The 18,436-nt window shown below is 33.5% G+C and overlaps 1 protein-coding gene across 7 annotated transcripts in view; it reads right to left on the bottom strand.

The window, feature by feature from the left end:
• Window positions 1-18,436, bottom strand: part of LOC139129131 (protein polybromo-1-like) — a 97,337-nt gene that overhangs the window by 40,553 nt on the left and 38,348 nt on the right. The window contains exon 1 of one of the 7 annotated variants that reach the window (XM_070694840.1): window positions 4,388-4,533. The exons of the other annotated variants lie outside the window; for them this stretch is intronic. Within the exon in view, the coding sequence (XP_070550941.1) occupies window positions 4,388-4,390 (3 nt within the window). The 5' untranslated portion in view covers window positions 4,391-4,533. Of the gene's footprint in view, window positions 1-4,387; window positions 4,534-18,436 lie in introns of those variants that run through there. 7 annotated transcript variants of the gene reach the window in all.

The following is an 18,436-nucleotide window of genomic DNA, read 5'->3' on the forward strand; positions in this document are numbered from 1 at the left end:
AACTGTTGGGTACTCCTAAGATTATAAGAATATATTTCACAGATAGTTTGCAACTAGCCAGTTTATCCTCTAAGGCCCGACTTTTTGTAAAGGCATGTGCCTTGGTAAAGTTGACCAGGGATCCCCATGGTAAATCAATGCAATGACATTAACCATGGTACTCAGACCTTTCAACTATGTTCCCAAAACTTAGTACAAAACACTGAAGACAATTTGATGAACTGCCTACCTACCTCTGTCAAGTTTTTTTGACACTAATTTACCCAAGTGCATTAGTACACTGCTAAAACCAGTAAAATGAAAAAAAAATTGACTGAACCGGGTCTTACATCTTGAAAGTTATAAGAGTACCGTATAAGCTACTTTTAAAGTCAAATCCTACTTAGGTATTTTAGCTGGTGATTCAGCTCACTAAAGACACAATTGACTCCCATCCTTTAAGATGTTAAAGATTGATTTTTATCCCGAGGAAGAAGGTGACCAGGTTAACAGAGAAAGATCTTTCAGCAGATTATTGTGACCAGGCTCAGATAACCTTATCCATTTAGCATGGAAATCCTTGCCCTGAACGGTACAAGACACAATAATCATCTTGTTTTACAAAAGGTCAAGGAAATGATGCGCTTCGGGTCACAAAAACATACATTTGCCATATACAGATAAAGACACCCAAAATAATCAGCTTAGCGCAGACCAAGCTTTTTTTAATTTTTTAGTGGTTCACTCGTTTTTGACATGTACATGTTGGCATTGATGAAAATTCTACCAAATTGTCAAATTTTTTGAAAAAACTAATATCATTTCTCAACAATTTGGAGTGATACAAAATGATCAAAATACCCTGACATTTGCTTTTAGAAGTCTGTCTTTCCAATACGTTTTTTAATTTGGGGGATAATTGTCCTGATTTTTATGACAGAGACTGACTGTGAATGTTTGGGTGTATGGAATGTGTACTACATGGAGTATAACTACCGAGACCCCTTTCTCATATTTCCTGCGACTTGTGCGAAATTCTGCACCTAGAGACAGAGTGATTTAAGTGGCACTGCAAGCAACATTAGACAATTCCACAAGGGAAAACTGTATGTTGAAATGCGACAAGAGAGAGAACGATAAACACTGCTTTTTTGACAGCCCTACTTATCACAGACATCTCATCAAAATACACACAGACTGTCAACATTACTGTACTGTCTTATTGAGTGAATCGACCACTGCATTCCTAAGGTGATGTCAATCCAAGCTTGCTAAGCTTTGGTGAATTGATGGTCCATTCAAAATGTAATCATGTTCACTGTTATGGGTTGAATAATGCCAACGTACTAAAGTGTTTTAATAGCTCACTTTGAAAGCTGCTGGTTTAGGGTCACATCTTGACTTGGAAATTCTTCCCCAAGGGTGTAATAGATGGGAGAGTCTTACCTGACTGGTGTAATGAACATTCATTTATGAAAAGCCTACTTAACTATATGAATCATGATGATCAAACCACCTCTTTGTTTTGACTTAGAGTTGAAAAATATAACTATTCAATATTAATTTACTTGTTTTATTAACAAGAATTTCAAATTTTCAATTTCTTTTTGTCATGCTTCTGATACGGTGTATATTTAATTTATTTACCATTTCTTTGTATACTACTTATTTATTTCTTTATGAATTTTTTATTTGTGCTTTTGCATTCAATTCATTGCTCTTCTACTATGGCATTATGGAAATTATTTTAATGTTAATAGCTATGAAATATGACTGAATTTTTCTTTTATACCATAACCTTATTACGGATGACCATGTTAAGCATCACAGACTGAGACAGATGAGATCAAAGAGTGTATTTCTGAAATGATAGATGGCTTTTGGTTCCAACAGTGCTCCGAGGGAAATACTTTTTTCTTCTGTTTGGCAGTACCTCTGTGCATGCTAATGGATACATATTTCTATTTCAGCAGTAGTAACTGTGGTCCATATTTCATATGCTTCAGTATTACCATTGTATCACGACACAAAAATAAATTTATGGGCATATGGCAAACCAAAAACAAGCAGAAATGCAATTCAGTAGAATCAACAATTTTCAATGCAAAAGCAGATTTATTTTTATTATCTTGTATAATACAGACAGTGACCTGTTTTAAACATGTCCTCCATTTACAACGCTAAACAAATGTATTTGCAACTACATATAAATTTCAGTACGTAGCTTTCATAAAATCTTTGCTTAGTATCCTGAGCTTATACCCAGATGAAGCATTATTCCTCAATATGAACAAACAGGTTTTGAACCTATTAAAGCATAGATTGAGGTCAAGGGGTCAACTGTACTGGCAAAAATATAATCCACTATGAGATGCTGTGAGTACTCATTAGATCAGAAAGAATTTGACAATGTTAAATACAAAATAAAGGTGAGTGAGAATAAAACATCTATTGTTCAATGATAACCACAAACATAACAATTTTGTTGTCTGAATGAAACAAAAGCACTGCAAGACAGTGCATGCAAGTTCCTTTAGCTCTGCCTACAATTCCAAAACAGATGGCGCATGAACACGAGAACATTTTCACTTGTAAAGCACCAATTCCTATTATATAGACACAAAGGACTTATTAAATATTAATCCAGCCCTATTTAATAATCTGGGCATAATGTTTGTGAACAAAGAAGAGCTTCACCCCCTACGTTTGAAAATGAGTTGTCATAATTGCAAAAGGGCTATACCATTGTATTGATAAGACAGGGAAGTTAGCATTTATGAGTACATTTCTTTTTTTGCTTCACTTGGCATGATTTTAGTTAACTGTCTTTGTTTATCTCATCACGATAGCAACCTCTAATAAAAGTCAAATCTCAGTATTATCAACGGTATCATCAACTGGGGAACAATGGGCTACCACAAATTACACATAAAAGCAAATGGTGAATCACACTGGAAAGCATTGCCTGTGTTTAAAATGTCTTTGTTTGGTTGACTGTGGCTGATAGTAGCCAGCGTCAAACCATATTATTGGTGTTGTGGCAAAATGGTACCTATAGGACAGCATTCTCTTAACCCTTTGAGTGCTGTAATTTTTCCTACCATTATTTTAGTGTAACATCTAATCAATTTTTATGAATTTTTCTGTAGCTTTTGTGATAATTTTGGACCAAACAGACATCATATTTCATTGGCTACAGTTTCTTATCAAAATTTTGGCAAAAATCTGAAAAAAATTGACTAGGGTAGATTTTATGTAGGCGGCAAAAATTGACTTTGGCACTCAGATGGTTAAAATAAAATAGCAGCAACTACGCACGCAAGCTTCATCGACTACAATAGTACAAGATAAAAGATGACATCAGTAGAATGCAATTTTTAGAGATGCCAGGTGGCTGTTTTGTTTGAATAGTAATTTTTCCATCAGCTATATTTGCACACAAATTACCAGTAACAGAGCGGTAGGGTTGACATTGTTATGTAAAGAACACTGGAAATTAAAGAAAAGAGGGTTGGTATAGTTATTTAAAGTACAGAATTGCAAATGTTAAAAAGAGCTACACAATTTAAAATACCACTTTAATAAATGATTTCCTGTGTAACGATCAAATGCAACGATCGAGAAACAATATCTGCAACCAATGTTGAAATATTTATTCCTTTAATCATCAGGTTCACTCCAACCTCAGGGTCATTTGGAAATGCTAGTCTCAAACAGAAACCTATCAAATATTAAACATATTATCAATGTATATGTAAACTTATTACTTTCACCAAAATATTTACAGAATAGAATTATTTAACCAAATGATGTGAAAATAATGAGTGAAATATTTGTGCATGAATTTTGTACTACAAGACTGTATATACTGTAACTGGTAATGTAATTTATCCATTTTGATTAGTAAAACGTTCTGCTCTCAGACTAGTCCAATAATGAGAGATCTCTTCAGTAATAAATTACATACATCGAGAGTGATTTTAGCGGCAAAACCTTGATTACAGACAAAAGGACGTGCTTGAATGGATGAGTGAATAACTCCATCTGGGATTTTCTTTTTTTAATTATTAAAGCATTATTTTCCTACTGTGATCTATCTACAACAAGCTTCTCCGAAGTAAATTTTCAGATATCCTAAAAGCAGAAATGCCATGTACAGCTTCTAGATGCAAGAAATGGAACAAATATATGCACAGTATTTCCAGGAGTATACACGATATGCTACATAACATGTCACTATTGTCAGTGTAATTACAATCCATACATACATAAATGTATATACACCTAATAGGCCACAGTCTTGCACAAAGCACATACATATACTGACGTTATGAAGTCACACACACTAAAAAAGCTCTGGAATCTGTCCCTTGTTCTGTTGGAGAGTTAAAAATTTTCAAGGACTTACCATTCTGTCGAATTCCGACGATAAAAAAGAGTACGTCAAACAAGATCATATGATTAGATGAACTGTAGCTTTTTATCGCATGCCCTATACATACACTCACAAGAAGCAATTAATCCATTGGCCGAGAAGGATACGTGTAATGTATACTATATGCATACATGTGCGTAATGACCTTAGGGACCAACTATATTTTTTACATCAATACAATATAACTGAAATTATGAAATGTACTCTCTTGTAATTCAGGTTGCAAACCAGAAAATAAGAGTGCATTTAAATGAGGCTTGATATAGTTACAAATTCTAGTAGTTCTCTCTTGTTACCAATTATTACACAGGTTAAATAAAAACAATTAGAACATATTACGAAAAGAGTTAATGGTATTGATACATTGTACACACACATAACATTCATTGGTCATGAGAACTGCATTGGTAAACCCCCTAGGCCCCTGCATAAATCGAAGAAGAAATTAATCATCTGCGGAGAATAACAATGTGAGATGAACCCTTAACTCGAAAGCTTTTTCAATTTGCCGTGTCAACCTGCATAAATGATTTTACGTCGGTACAAGTACAACCAATAGTTGGCTTGTAGCAATTTAATTGACAGTTTTCTGCCTGCTGTCCCTCTTCCTTCAATCAATTAATCAAAATGCTTTGCTCCACTGATGTAAAGCACATTTTCCATAAATACACTCCCAAAAACACACCCTCATTTTGAGCATATTTTCCATGAATAATGGGATAATATGCCATTAAAGGTTTTATATGTTCAAGCTGGCACATTTTTTAGCAAATCAATTTTTTCTTTGTCTTCCTGTTTAGTGTGAAAAATTAAGTACAACATTTCTGATTTCTGTTGAAATGGGATAACCACACACGGATGGAAGTTCAACATTTCACAACGCTGGCTGAAGATTACAAAAACTGAGGGCGAGAGTGAGACAGGATAAATATTGGACAATTATAATGCAAGCTCCCCGGGCAAAATGTAATATAGCTTATTCATAATACATGGCACAAGTACCTGACATCTTTCATATTCATTAGATCAGTGGCTTTTTTCAAAATAGCATGTTTAAGTAAGGCGCTGATAGGCAGAGGGATACCATTGAAGCTGTCAACACTGTCAGTATAATTTTGAAGGTAATAGGGTGTGATCATTTCATAGATGTAAATGCAAAATTCAAGAAATGGTGGAACTTTTGGTTTTGAGAATTGGATCTGGGCAAATTATGATTTGTGTGTAACTATATGGGTTAGCTTGAAGATAATCAAATATTAAATACGGTAAAAAGGGCAATTACTATTCAAATTGAGGTTTCTGTGTATAGGACTTTGCTGATTAATAATGTTGAACTTTGTATGCTAGACCAGATTCTACTCTTTTTCAACTCAAGACTACATAATACTAAGTTGGAAATGAGGGCTGCATGTACACGTCTATCTTTGACTCCAAGCATGCAGATATTTTCATCCCCATAAATCATAAATACAAAAACAAATTTACATAACCCTTGTATCTCCATTTTCCTCTGTGGAGGTCAAACTTTTTTGATGAAAACAACAGGGTTAGGTCAAACAATAGTGGATAATAGGCACAATTACACAATTTTAGCAAGTACATGTATTTAGAAAGTTAGACCCAGACGTGGGTAGATATGTTTTATGTCACCAATATAAAAGGTCCATTTAAGGGGACTGAACCAGGATATATACAGTGTATCCTTATAGGATCAGAGATTATTATGACATCCTAGAACAAAACCACAGTTATTGACATTTGACATAAGCTTCCTTCCAGGTCCAATGCTTTGTCAAATATACGCATGATATTTTGCACAACAATCTATGAAAATATCTTTCAGATCATCTTGGGACGTAATTTTTCCGGCCAAAATTTTAGCTCAAGATTTTACCAATTTTTATGAATTTTTCTGTATTTGTTTTGACACTTTTGAAGCAAACGAACATCACATTTGATTAACTAAAGTTTTTTTCAAAATTTTGGAAAATAATCTGAAAAACTTTGACTGTGGTGTATTTTGTAAAGGTGACAAAAATTGACTTTGGCACTCAAAGGGCTAATGAATGCGCCACAATTTAAGAGTCAATGACAAATTTTTGTGAAAATGTTTGGGGTAGTATATATATCAAAACACTACCCTGCAAGATGTGAACAACTTTTCTTGCAAACAAATTCATGTAAGATTAAGAGGGTGTAGTGATGGATTGCCTGAGGTTATTATTTTAGCAGAGACTATCAGAACCAGACACGGCTCTGTTACATTAATTGTGCATGGCATAATTATGACAAGAATTCGCTGAACCAAATTTTGTTCACAGTTGATGGGAACAGCGGTGAAATATTTGCTATCAAAGACAGAAAATCCCCTTCAACTAATCTGTGGATGACTGTACACACAAGGCCATCCTTTATATCAAATCAAGTCTTCTCTACTTACAAAATTACAGCGCATGCAATTGTAGGGTCTGAATTGTGCATGAATGAACAATTATTATAAGCATTTGGACTCTTGCAATTTTGTATTTGTATGGAGTTAAAAATCTGCAAATATAATTCAGTACAATTTCTTAAAAATCCATCAGGAGAGGTGATTCACTGTTCCTGAGTGCTATGGGTCATTGATTCTTATACCGGTTTTTGTTAACTGCTACTGTAACAACTATTTCTAACAAATTCCTGACAATAATGTTCCAGGGATGTAGGGTACGATCAGATATTCACAAAGGATAATAAGAATGAGGTGTGAATTGTCTTTGCCTTGAAGTCGTTGACATTTCAAAATCATGAAAACACAAAAATGTGCACTTTTTCCACTACAGATCATTATTTTTTTTATTCAGTTCCTAGGCAATACTTCTGTTTTTCACAAAAACAGCTGGAATGAAATAATTTGTTGGAACATTTCACTCAGCAGATATTAGTTTGCATCTGACAGTGTTCCCTCTTCAGATACTGCCGCCAATCCCTTAGTCTATATTTGAATACAAATTGAACATGATTACGAGAACTGGTATGATAAGGTCAACAGATTGATCTATCCATGGATAGAAACAGCAATGCAAAGAACATCTGACATTTTAAACTCTTCCTTCATCACAGCGTGACTTGAATTACTTCAACGACAACAGTTTGATGGTTATCATAATTCACTGCCTTGTACCTAGAAACATTTCAGTTCTGAAAGTTATTAAAAATCAATATCTGAAACATCTCAACAACTCCAAGCAATTATTTTTTTTTCAGATTTAAAACTATTATATTTTTTACTTCCTGACGGATATTGATAGACCATAATGATCTATAAAAACAATTATTGGACAAGACTAATGGTGTACAGAAGACATTCACTTGCAATGTTGATGTCTGTTCAAACACATTTGATACACTCTCAGTATGCTGAACTAATTGGTTTTTATCAGTAAAGACTTACTTCCCTTTACTCTTAAATTGTACATACAATTACTGTATCATGTATTTTGAGGGTTTAAACAATATTATAACTCTTTTTTTTTGCATAAATTGGTTAAAACATCAACTTTTGCCCTTTCTAACTAATATTTTGACCCTGAAAGTGACAGAAAAAATATTAAGCATTCATGAAACGCAATTTAGAGATTTCAGCGGTTCATCATCTGGTAGAAATCAACATTGAAGATGTTTCCTAAAAAAAGGCAGCATTTATTGTAGTCTAGGCGTTTAACCCTTTATAATGATACTCCGCAAATTTCACCATTTGCATCAATATGACATTCCATTAGCATTGAAAAGGCAATTTGTGCCAATGAAAACAAGGTACTGCTGATACGAGGCCATTACATGCACTATACATTGCATGTCTAATGTATACTTCCATGACCCTTTACCCACTTGGGGCTTTTACTGGAATTGGGGATAAATAGTATTTCAAGTGGATACACCAAGCATAAATATGCCACATGCATATTGACAATATTCCCAATCTGATGAATTAAGCTTTTTCAGCTAAAAAGGAACAATAACTGAACACTATTTTGACTTTACAGACACATCTATTACTTTCCCCTGTAAACTATATGTTTCACATCAAGCATTTGACGATTAAAATTCCATTTTTAGTGTTCAGCCTCTGAATACTATTTTGACTTTAGAGACGCATCCATTACTTTACCCTGTAAACTATATGTTTCACATCAAGCATTTGACGATTAAAATTCCATTTTTAGTGTTCAGCCTCTTTTTTTTCCCACTTTAGGCTAATTTTAAAACATTCTAAAAATACTGCCATGCTGCTTTTGAAACATTCAATCTTTAATATCATCAAAGTACCACACACCTCATGAGAAGATTTTGGTGAGGATGGATAACAGAAAATCATTTGAACAATGCAACATCATTTGGGAGAAGAAATTCAGACAAAATTTCTGAAGGATCAGAAATTCAGACTGTAAACTGCATCAGAAACCTGCATTGTGATAGATATTTATAACCATATATGGGCTATCGAAGTGATTCAATTTACATATTATTTGCATACAAATATCCAGATGGCACTTCAAAATTAGTCAGTTTGATGTGACCTTTTCATCCATCTCTTCAATAATCAAGAACATGTAATGTAAGGGAATTAAAATATATTTTTGAATAATGTTTAATGTATTTATAATGGTCAACACAATGCTGCTCTACTTGTAACTATTAATAGCAAATGATTTAATGGAAAATTTGTGATCATTTTGTCATCATATTGCATACTGTACTTGTAGAAATGTGTAGCATGTGAAAATATAAAACATATTACTTGACCCCTTGCCGAAATACCAGTCGCAGCATGTACCATGTTTTGTTTTGAAAAATACAAACGATGTGTGTAGTTGATCATAGTGGAAACTGAAATATTACATGCACTTAAATACAGGCAACAACCCTCTCACCACCATGGTTTGGGCCAAACCTATTGTTCTCAGCGTACATTGTGGACCTGCTTACAAAGAATTGGGGATGAACAAGTTAGAAAACCTACATATACACTTTAGGAAAAAGTCACTTTACCCTTTTGCCACTCAAGTTTGGTACAGCCCCACTGTTTTGATCCAAAGTGAATACCTACACTGAGGATAAGGGGTGTAAAGTTCAATAGAAAGATAGCATCTCAGAAACCTGATTTACTTTACATTTGCTGCAAATAGCATATTAACAGAAGAATTCCTGGTAAGCCAAGGTAATAAAGTTTTTTGAAATACCTTTGATGAATAAAGTATTGTGTAATGTGAACCTTATCACATTAGCTAATCTTTGACACTATCAGCCCCACCTAGATTGTGAACAGCAAAATGCAGAAATCACCAATAGAGGATGACCAGGTAACAAAGCTGGTATCTAGAAAATGGCTCATTTGTTAGGGTATTTTGGGGATTAACAGAGACCAAAGAATCCTAGATAGATTCTAGACTTCCATGCCATGATAAAATAGGTTTTCAACGACAAGTCAAGTCACACTTTCAGAGTTTTCAAATGATGGGTTTTGGACATAAAGACATTATTCAAGAGATTATTAACCCTAGTTTCATTACTAACTTTTGGTACAATCCTATCGCAGAGTTTTCCTTATCTACAGGGAGTCAAGACATTGGGGTGAGAGGCTTAGTTCTGCATTTTATACTCACAGACAAAACTCTGATACCCTAAACCTGTTGAAGTTATCAACAAACTGGTCTTCCCAACTGTATTTTCAACACAAATTTAGACTTCTACACATACAGAAGCCCATGGGATAGTCTGTAAGATTACACTGCTTTTTGCTGTTAGAGAATCCAAGAATCTTATGAAATAAAACAAGCATAAAATGATAACATGAGCTCATTTCAGGAAATGAAGGCCCAAAATTACCTTAATAAAAAGTTTTGATGATGGTATTTTTTTCACAACTGATTGTATTATCAATAGCTAATTTTCAATACATTTCCCTTCCTCCCTCCCACATTCATACATGTACATATTGGACTGCTCATTAGACTGGAGGCCGGGCAATTATTATTCAACTGCTTTCATATGATCCTGTCTGGATTTTGCAATCAAAATAACTGTTTAAGTTATTATAATCACTAAATTTATTTTCAGTCAGTGATGAACATATACAGGGTGACTGAAAATATATCTTTGAGTTACAAATAAATCTATGGGTAACTTCATAGTGTATATTGTTATTTATGTTATTGATCAGGTCCGTTGAATGCAATGAGTATGAACAAAACCACCGTCAACAGAGTGGAAAAGAAATATGCAACACAATAAAACCAGCGACAGTCTGGCCTCTGAACAATTTCACAATGAAATTCAAATCAGACCAGCTTGAATAACATCACTCTTACCAAGCAGTACTCTTTGTCAGTCTTAGAATATTTAACTACGTATTTAAAATACCGTTTTGGGTTGTTTGATTAAATATGGATGCCAGCATGCCAGCTACTGAAATTAACAGAAGATTAAGAATATAGGCACTGTACAGTATAGCAAAGAACTGGCATGTGTGCAATGTTTATAATTAACTACATATTAGCTATACCCTGTAATGATGCAGCAGATATATTTTCTCCTGATGATTTTCATAAAAGGTCAACCAAAAACCAGAACATCAATAACATGAAGGTGTTACGACACTTCAGTATCGGATTTCACAAAATGCAAATCGCATAATTTCATAAAAGGCAGTACCTTGAACACATTTGTATATTTTCAAAGGCTGTCAATTCTATGAAGGTTTTCTTTCATTGAGATCTGTACATGTTGATAGGCTGGCAGAGCTGAGCATATGGTAGAAGAATCATACATGTACTTTTTGTAACGAAAGGTCATAATGTATCAATATAAATTCTGAATTATGGTCAGTTTTGGTTACAATTTGCAACTGTTATAATGTATCAATATAAATTCTGACTTATGGTCAGTTTTGGTTACAACTTGCAACTGTTATAATGTATCAATATAAATTCTGACTTATGGTCAGTTTTGGTTACAATTTGCAACTGTTATAATGTATCAATATAAATTCTGACGTAAGGTCAGTTTTGGTCACAATTTGCAACTGTTATAATGTATCAATATAAATTCTGACTTATGGTCAGTTTGGTACAATTTGCAACTGTTATAATGTATCAATATAAATTCTGACTTATGGTCAGTTTTGGTTACGATGTGCAACTGTTATAATGTATCAATATAAATTCTGACTTGTTGTCAGTTTTGGTTACAATTTGCAACTGTTATAATGTATCAATATAAATTCTGACTTATGGTCAGTTTTGGTTACAATTTGCAACTGTTATAATGTATCAATATAAATTCTGACTTATGGTCAGTTTTGGTTACAATTTGCAACTGTTATAATGTATCAATATAAATTCTGACTTATGGTCAGTTTTGGTTACAATTTGCAACTGTTATAATGTATCAATATAAATTCTGACTTATGGTCAGTTTTGGTTACAATTTGCAACTGTTATAAGCAAACTGATGACACTTTCACGCTGTTTACAGTTTAAAATTTGTCTTACAATGGACAGAGTTTGGTCTCGTTAGGTGCTGCAGCTATTAAATCATGCACACGTCAAATCAAACTCTTTGCATTTATAGGGAGGGAGTTTATCTGTATTATGAATATCATGCACAAATTTGCACTAACATCATGCTGTTGTTAGGCCTTGGAAACCACGTTTGACACTTAATCAATTCAGATCTAGTTTTGAACTTTTTGTTTTCCATATATCTGTCTGCAGTTCATGCTTTCGATAACACATTTCAACAATTCATATCGTTCTGGATAAGTTTACATTGTAATTTCCTCATCAAATTTTCATGGATCTGGTAAATCATTTATTATTTTCCATGAATGATGCTAACTGATTATTGGACCAGTTTTGATGTCTTCTTTCATAAACCTACATGTTCTCTCAAACTTTTGTCTGCAGAAGAGTTCTTGGCCAATTGCAATGGATTTTGTTCACCATGGGTATGTTTAATTATCGGAGGTCACTTATACACACTGGGTAACAAAATCATTCAAATGAAGGGATACCTATTCTGACCTGTGCTGTCTATCAATACAGTAAATATATATAATGCAATTCCAACACAACCAATCAATTGAACAGAAATAAAATGTACTCAATAGAATTACAACACTTCTCATATACATTGCATTAGCATTGCATCAATGGAACTGGATGGTCAAACCCACTGGACTGTGAAAGAAGCACAGACAAAAGAGAAAACAGGCGGTACAGAAGGAAAAGTAGAAAAGGAAACTTACGTTATCTACTGATGAACAAAATACTCAGCTCATGTAATGGCTCCATCACCCATGTGGTGACTATTGAAGTTTAATTTCAGCAACCATATTAAAATAAGTCGGCAAAAACAGAAGTCATAGTCTCCTTATATAGATCCAAAAAAATCTATTTTTTGATATTTGACACTCCAGACATATTGAAAATAAATTTATAAAGTTACGCAACATTGCACCAGTTGCAGGGTTTGTTTACTCAGTAAAGATGACGTTTTCAAACACAAGGAAACTGGTCAATACAATCCTTGAGAATGTTTTATGGTTAATTAATTCAATGCCTACAGTACTATGGTTGGTGTTTCTGAAGGTGTAACAAATATCAATAATGGCTGCTTCATCAACTCACTTGCCAAAGGCACTAGATACCTTAGTAAATTATTTTAAAATAATTGGTTGGCCTTGAAAGAGTCATTTAAGCGTTATGGTAAAATATGAGCCATGCGATATTTCACACCTTTAGAATAATCTGGCTTTTATGAAATATATATGCACCAACCATGAGAAACACAAATATTCACTTAAAAACTGTTACCATCTTTGACTTTCAAACATTAAATTTTCTGAATTTTTATATTGCATTTCAACATGATTCAAAACTGTTTTATCAATATCAGAAATTATTGTTTATATTTTTGAAATTATTTATCTATACAACTGCTGTAAATACAGGCTGGTAAGGTAATTTTAATCTCTCTTATCTATTCAAAATGCTCGTGATATTTTTGAAATTACACAAGGGGCAACATAAATGTCAATAGGTATGGTATATAAATGTTAACAAGGTATGACAATTACTGGTATACATAAATGTTTAACAATGCACTCATCTTGCTCAGTGAACTGAATTTAAAAAAGATAATACTGTAAAATTGGAATCAAATAAAATACCACATAATGTTAGAATGATGTAAATGTACATCAATTTGGCAGGAAAAGATTGCCTCATGCACCTCAGACGTTTAGTAAGTCTGTAAGCGTATGGGAGTTAATGTTTGATGCAACTGGGTCTTGTTTGCGCAGGCTGTGGCCTTTCATTTGATGTACTGTAAGGTATTCATATTCAATCTCTTTAAATTAACTGTAAAATGTATCGAGAGAAATAAAGAAAATATGGCACATGTTACATCTCCACATAAAACTGGCATTCAACACTTCAGACAGCCGTGTATTAATTGCCATGAAAAGTCTTTGTTCAACTCCACAGAACTTACTGTCAAATTGGTCTCACACCAAATATTTTAATAGCCTTGTGAAAATCTCAAAGGATGGCATTCTCTCGGATTTTCAATTATTACGCATCTAACAAGCTCCATTGCTGTACAATCAACATGTCAATCAGTTACTCCACAGAATTGATTAGCTTTTGAGGGCAAATTTTTTTATCCTTTGATGGATGATTGTGATTTTCCCCCTCTGAACAGCATTTCTAAACCAAATCATTTATAACATAATGATGAATTTTCAACGTATGGGGTGTACACATCTGTGTGCCACTTACAGAGACAACATATCCATTTCTTCATCAACTAGCAAACTAAACATCAGGATTATCATTAATCATTCTTGGGAAAAATGTTCAATAAACACCATAGTTGTGATAACCAATTTTCTTAATGTTATGAACAGTTTGGTTTGAGGTAGAATGTGCATCAGGGGTAGATATTCAGAATCCAGTATTTTGAACAATTTAATGTTCCCATTTATTGCTTCTGTAGGCTCATTTCCATCTTATAAGAATAAATAAAGTTTTCAGGGTTATTTTTGTGAAAATCAAAAATTCAATTTTTCCTCAGATTTAGCACAGAGATGTGGTCATTTTGAATTTCAAGTGCCCATAAATATTAGGTTACTTTGTCAAAATTCAGAACAGTAATCCCTGATTTTTTATTCTTAGTGCAAAGGGAATGGCTTTCCTTATGGAAAGTTTGAGCAAACTTTTAAGTCTTTCAATGTTGAAGAGCACATTGCCTTTATTACAATTATGAATTTCATTTGGAAACGAACACAGACGTAAAGGGACATCTGGGCTGGTTTTGGATGTTCTTTATAATATTTTGTCTGCAAAATGCCTGCGTCTTTACAGTTAACACAGCAATTTGCTGAAAATAAATGAATAGCTTGCAGGTACAGTATGTGTGACAGGCAATCAAAAATCATGCTGACACAGTAACAGATTGAGATGAACTTTGTCCTAATAGCAGAGCCTTGATCATCTTAATAATCATTTTAGACAAGGTCTTTTGCTGATTGGCAAGCTAAATAATAAATATTCATTTCTCAATTATCTGTGTAAGTTGATTTACATTTGACAACACCGCGTGATGGGGGACTGCTGTACATGGTACACAAGGAACATGGTTCTATTGTAAAATTTGTAACTAAAGAAGTACCTGTTTATCATGTGGATGCAAATCTCACATCTTCTAGTTCAGTGGCAGTGGACAATCACCAATGATTGCCGGCCTTCAAAACTGATGCCTTCATTTTCATTAAGCACATGCAGATTTAATGACAATTGCCAAGGCAAGGAAATAAAACATGATAAATTAATTAATAACAAACATGGAGAAATCTAAACAATTAAGTCAATTTACAATTCAAAATCTTGCAACTTCAAAATTCCATTAGGATAACGAACACCATAAACGTGACTTCTTACATGAAATATCCTTGTTGCTTTGATTGTAAATGTAATCCTTTCATGAAAAATTCTACTTTTAGAATTGTTGACTCACATGTAATGATGCCATAAAGAGTAGATAGCACAGCTATTAAATGTCTATTTTTCTGCTTAAAATTACCCGCTTCATAAAAAACTATAAAATACATCAGTTTAGAATCCGACTGCTTTACAAGAGAGGCCTCAAAAATACAGAAACATCAGGAAATTGCAGATACAGGATTGGTGAATATTTCAGACTCTCTAATCCATGCTGATATGGATTACCTCGGCGGCGAGAATTGTCATTTCATAATAGAACATGCGTAATTTAAGGGAAGTCGAAAGAGCCCTGACAGTGTAATCAATCTTTCATTGGTCATACTACCTCGGGTTTCCAAGATAAAAGCCATCATTTCCAGCACTGCACTATACCATGACTCATATTGCTAATATTGCTTTCAATCGAGGGCTGTGCCCTGAAAAGGATTGCTACAATAACTCAACTGTAATTGTTAAGTCGTTGATCATGCTTAATGTTTCCATTACATTTTCAGACAGTGAACAAGACCCCTAGCTTCTCCTACATTGATCAGAAATGATTTCATGTTTTTTTCTCCCTGAGTGGAATCTCTACGGTTGTAGCGCCTGACCTTGGTCGTATGCTATTACATTTACAGATCAATACCAGTTTACAGTTGTACACTCACTTGGCTATCATTAATCTTTCTGACGCACACAATATTATTCTCATGTAACATTACACACTCAGTTTTATTTCTCCCCACTTTTTTTTCAAATCAACCCGTTTCAGTTCTCACAAAGGAAATTCTGAGTATAGAGTGCGCCTACACTATTTATTTTTGAGCTCTATTTCTTGATAAATACAAAGTCATTTTTGGAACGACAAGTGGCCATATTTTTTAATCCAATGACTGAATAAGTATCCGTTTCCTGATATTATTGTAAGGGTCATTTTAACAGTGACTGGTCCAAGATAAATATATTAATTTCCTTACTTAAATTTCACCGAATTCTCTCTTTGTTCGCTTACGGACCCTGAATAAAAACCCAACATTTCAACCTTGATGACATTGTTACATACTGGTTAACACTAATCAGTTTGCCGTAGCTCCATTAAAAGTCATGAATGCATAAGTAATTTTTGTCACTTAAAAAACATAAATCTAAACTCATCTGGCCTACATGCAGAACTTATGAATAATAAAACGTATTCAAGGTTTTCTTTTGGCTTTCGGCAAGCATTTTAACGTGCAACATTGCAACTGTTATTTCTGTTTTCATTAGTGTAATTAATTCAACGCATGCAGCAAAACATTTGTCATAACAACTGCAAGTTCATTTGATCATCTTACCTAAAGGAAGCTATAAATTAATAAAGATCCGATAACTTGTAATCTTACCTATTTTATGAGAAAACATTTTTTCAATACTTGTACAGGAATTCTGTAGAGGTATTTATATGTATAATGTATTTGAAATGCAATCTCTTGCAGAGTTTTTTTTGTTGTCTGTAAAATATATATTTCTCAGCAAATAGAAAGCCTGCAGTGTTTTGATTTTATACTCCCAACAATTGAGATAACAATCTCCTACTGTTGCTACCTGTATACACGTTCAATAGAGTGGATATTGGTGAAGCTCTTTTACAATAACCCTGGACAGAAAACTCACAGAGTTCTAGCCCTGTATATTGAACATATTCAATATATGTATATAAACTCACTGAGCATGGGGGAAAACCCATAAATATATTCTTCGTATTTGACAGAGCCCACGATGGGACTTAAGAGTATTTCATTATCAGCTACACAGGCTAACTTCCTGTTTGGCAAAACTATAATTGGCTTTTCAAAAATACCAATGAAAAAACATCAGTGATGTCAGAAGATATTAACCCTTTGAGCGCCGTAATTTTCTCCCCCCAAAATTTTAGTGCAAAATTTTACCACTTTTTATATATTTTTCTGTAATTTTTTGATAATTTTGGACCAAATGGATATCACACTTCATTTGCTACAGTTTTTTTCTCAAAATTTTGGCAAAAATCTGAGAAAAATTGACTTGGGTTTATTTTATAAAGGGGACAAAAATAGACTTATTATAAGCGCTCAAAGTAGGCAGTTTATATTATACACAATAGTTTGACTTTACCATAGATCCTTGAGAAAACATAATGTACATATATATCTGGCTGAGATGCAAAATCTCTTTGTTCAAGAATGAAGGCTCATAGAAATTTAATGATAATACTATGAGTAAATACATCTGCAGGGCCTGTGGATGAGTGCCTCCAAAGATGTACGTCGTAAATAAAATTGTCGACCATTCTCTTTGCTACACAATACAATGTACTAAGTAATGGTGTAAAAACATCTGTGTGGCATTTTCTAAGTTTCACTTCTGAACACAGTATATACAATAAGTAGCCTGGAAGCTGGCCACAGTCTGCGACAGTGCTTGTCTATACAACAATGTTTATAATACAACAAATGTGTTCAATATACATGGCTAAAACTCTTACATACTATAGACTCATACAATCCACTACACAAGAGACTAATTTCATTTGGTTCAGCTAATGGATGACTAACATAAGTTGCAAAAAGTAAACAGCCCTGTAAATGGTTAGGAGTTTCCTGAGCACACACAAATCTCATGACAGAAAATTATTCAAAATGTGAATATATCCTCCAATATGACTTTTTAATGAATAGGACATGCATATATTTGGTCACTAAACTATGATACAGGTCAGCACACACATATATGTTAACCTTTGAGTGCTGTAAATTTTTTCCCATCAAAATTTTAGTAAAACCTTTTACCAATTTTTGTAAATTTTTCAGTTATTTTTTTGATAATTTTGGACCAAAAGGTTATTAAATTTAATTGGTTACAGATTTTTATCAAATTTTTGGCGCAAGTATGAAAAAAATTTGACAAGGGTATATTTTATAAAGTGGAAAAAAATTGACTTTGGTGCTCAAAGAAAGGCTGTCATTTCATCTGTATGTTG

Source organism: Ptychodera flava, chromosome 1 (assembly GCF_041260155.1).
Source record: "Ptychodera flava strain L36383 chromosome 1, AS_Pfla_20210202, whole genome shotgun sequence".
Taxonomy (NCBI): domain Eukaryota; kingdom Metazoa; phylum Hemichordata; class Enteropneusta; family Ptychoderidae; genus Ptychodera; species Ptychodera flava.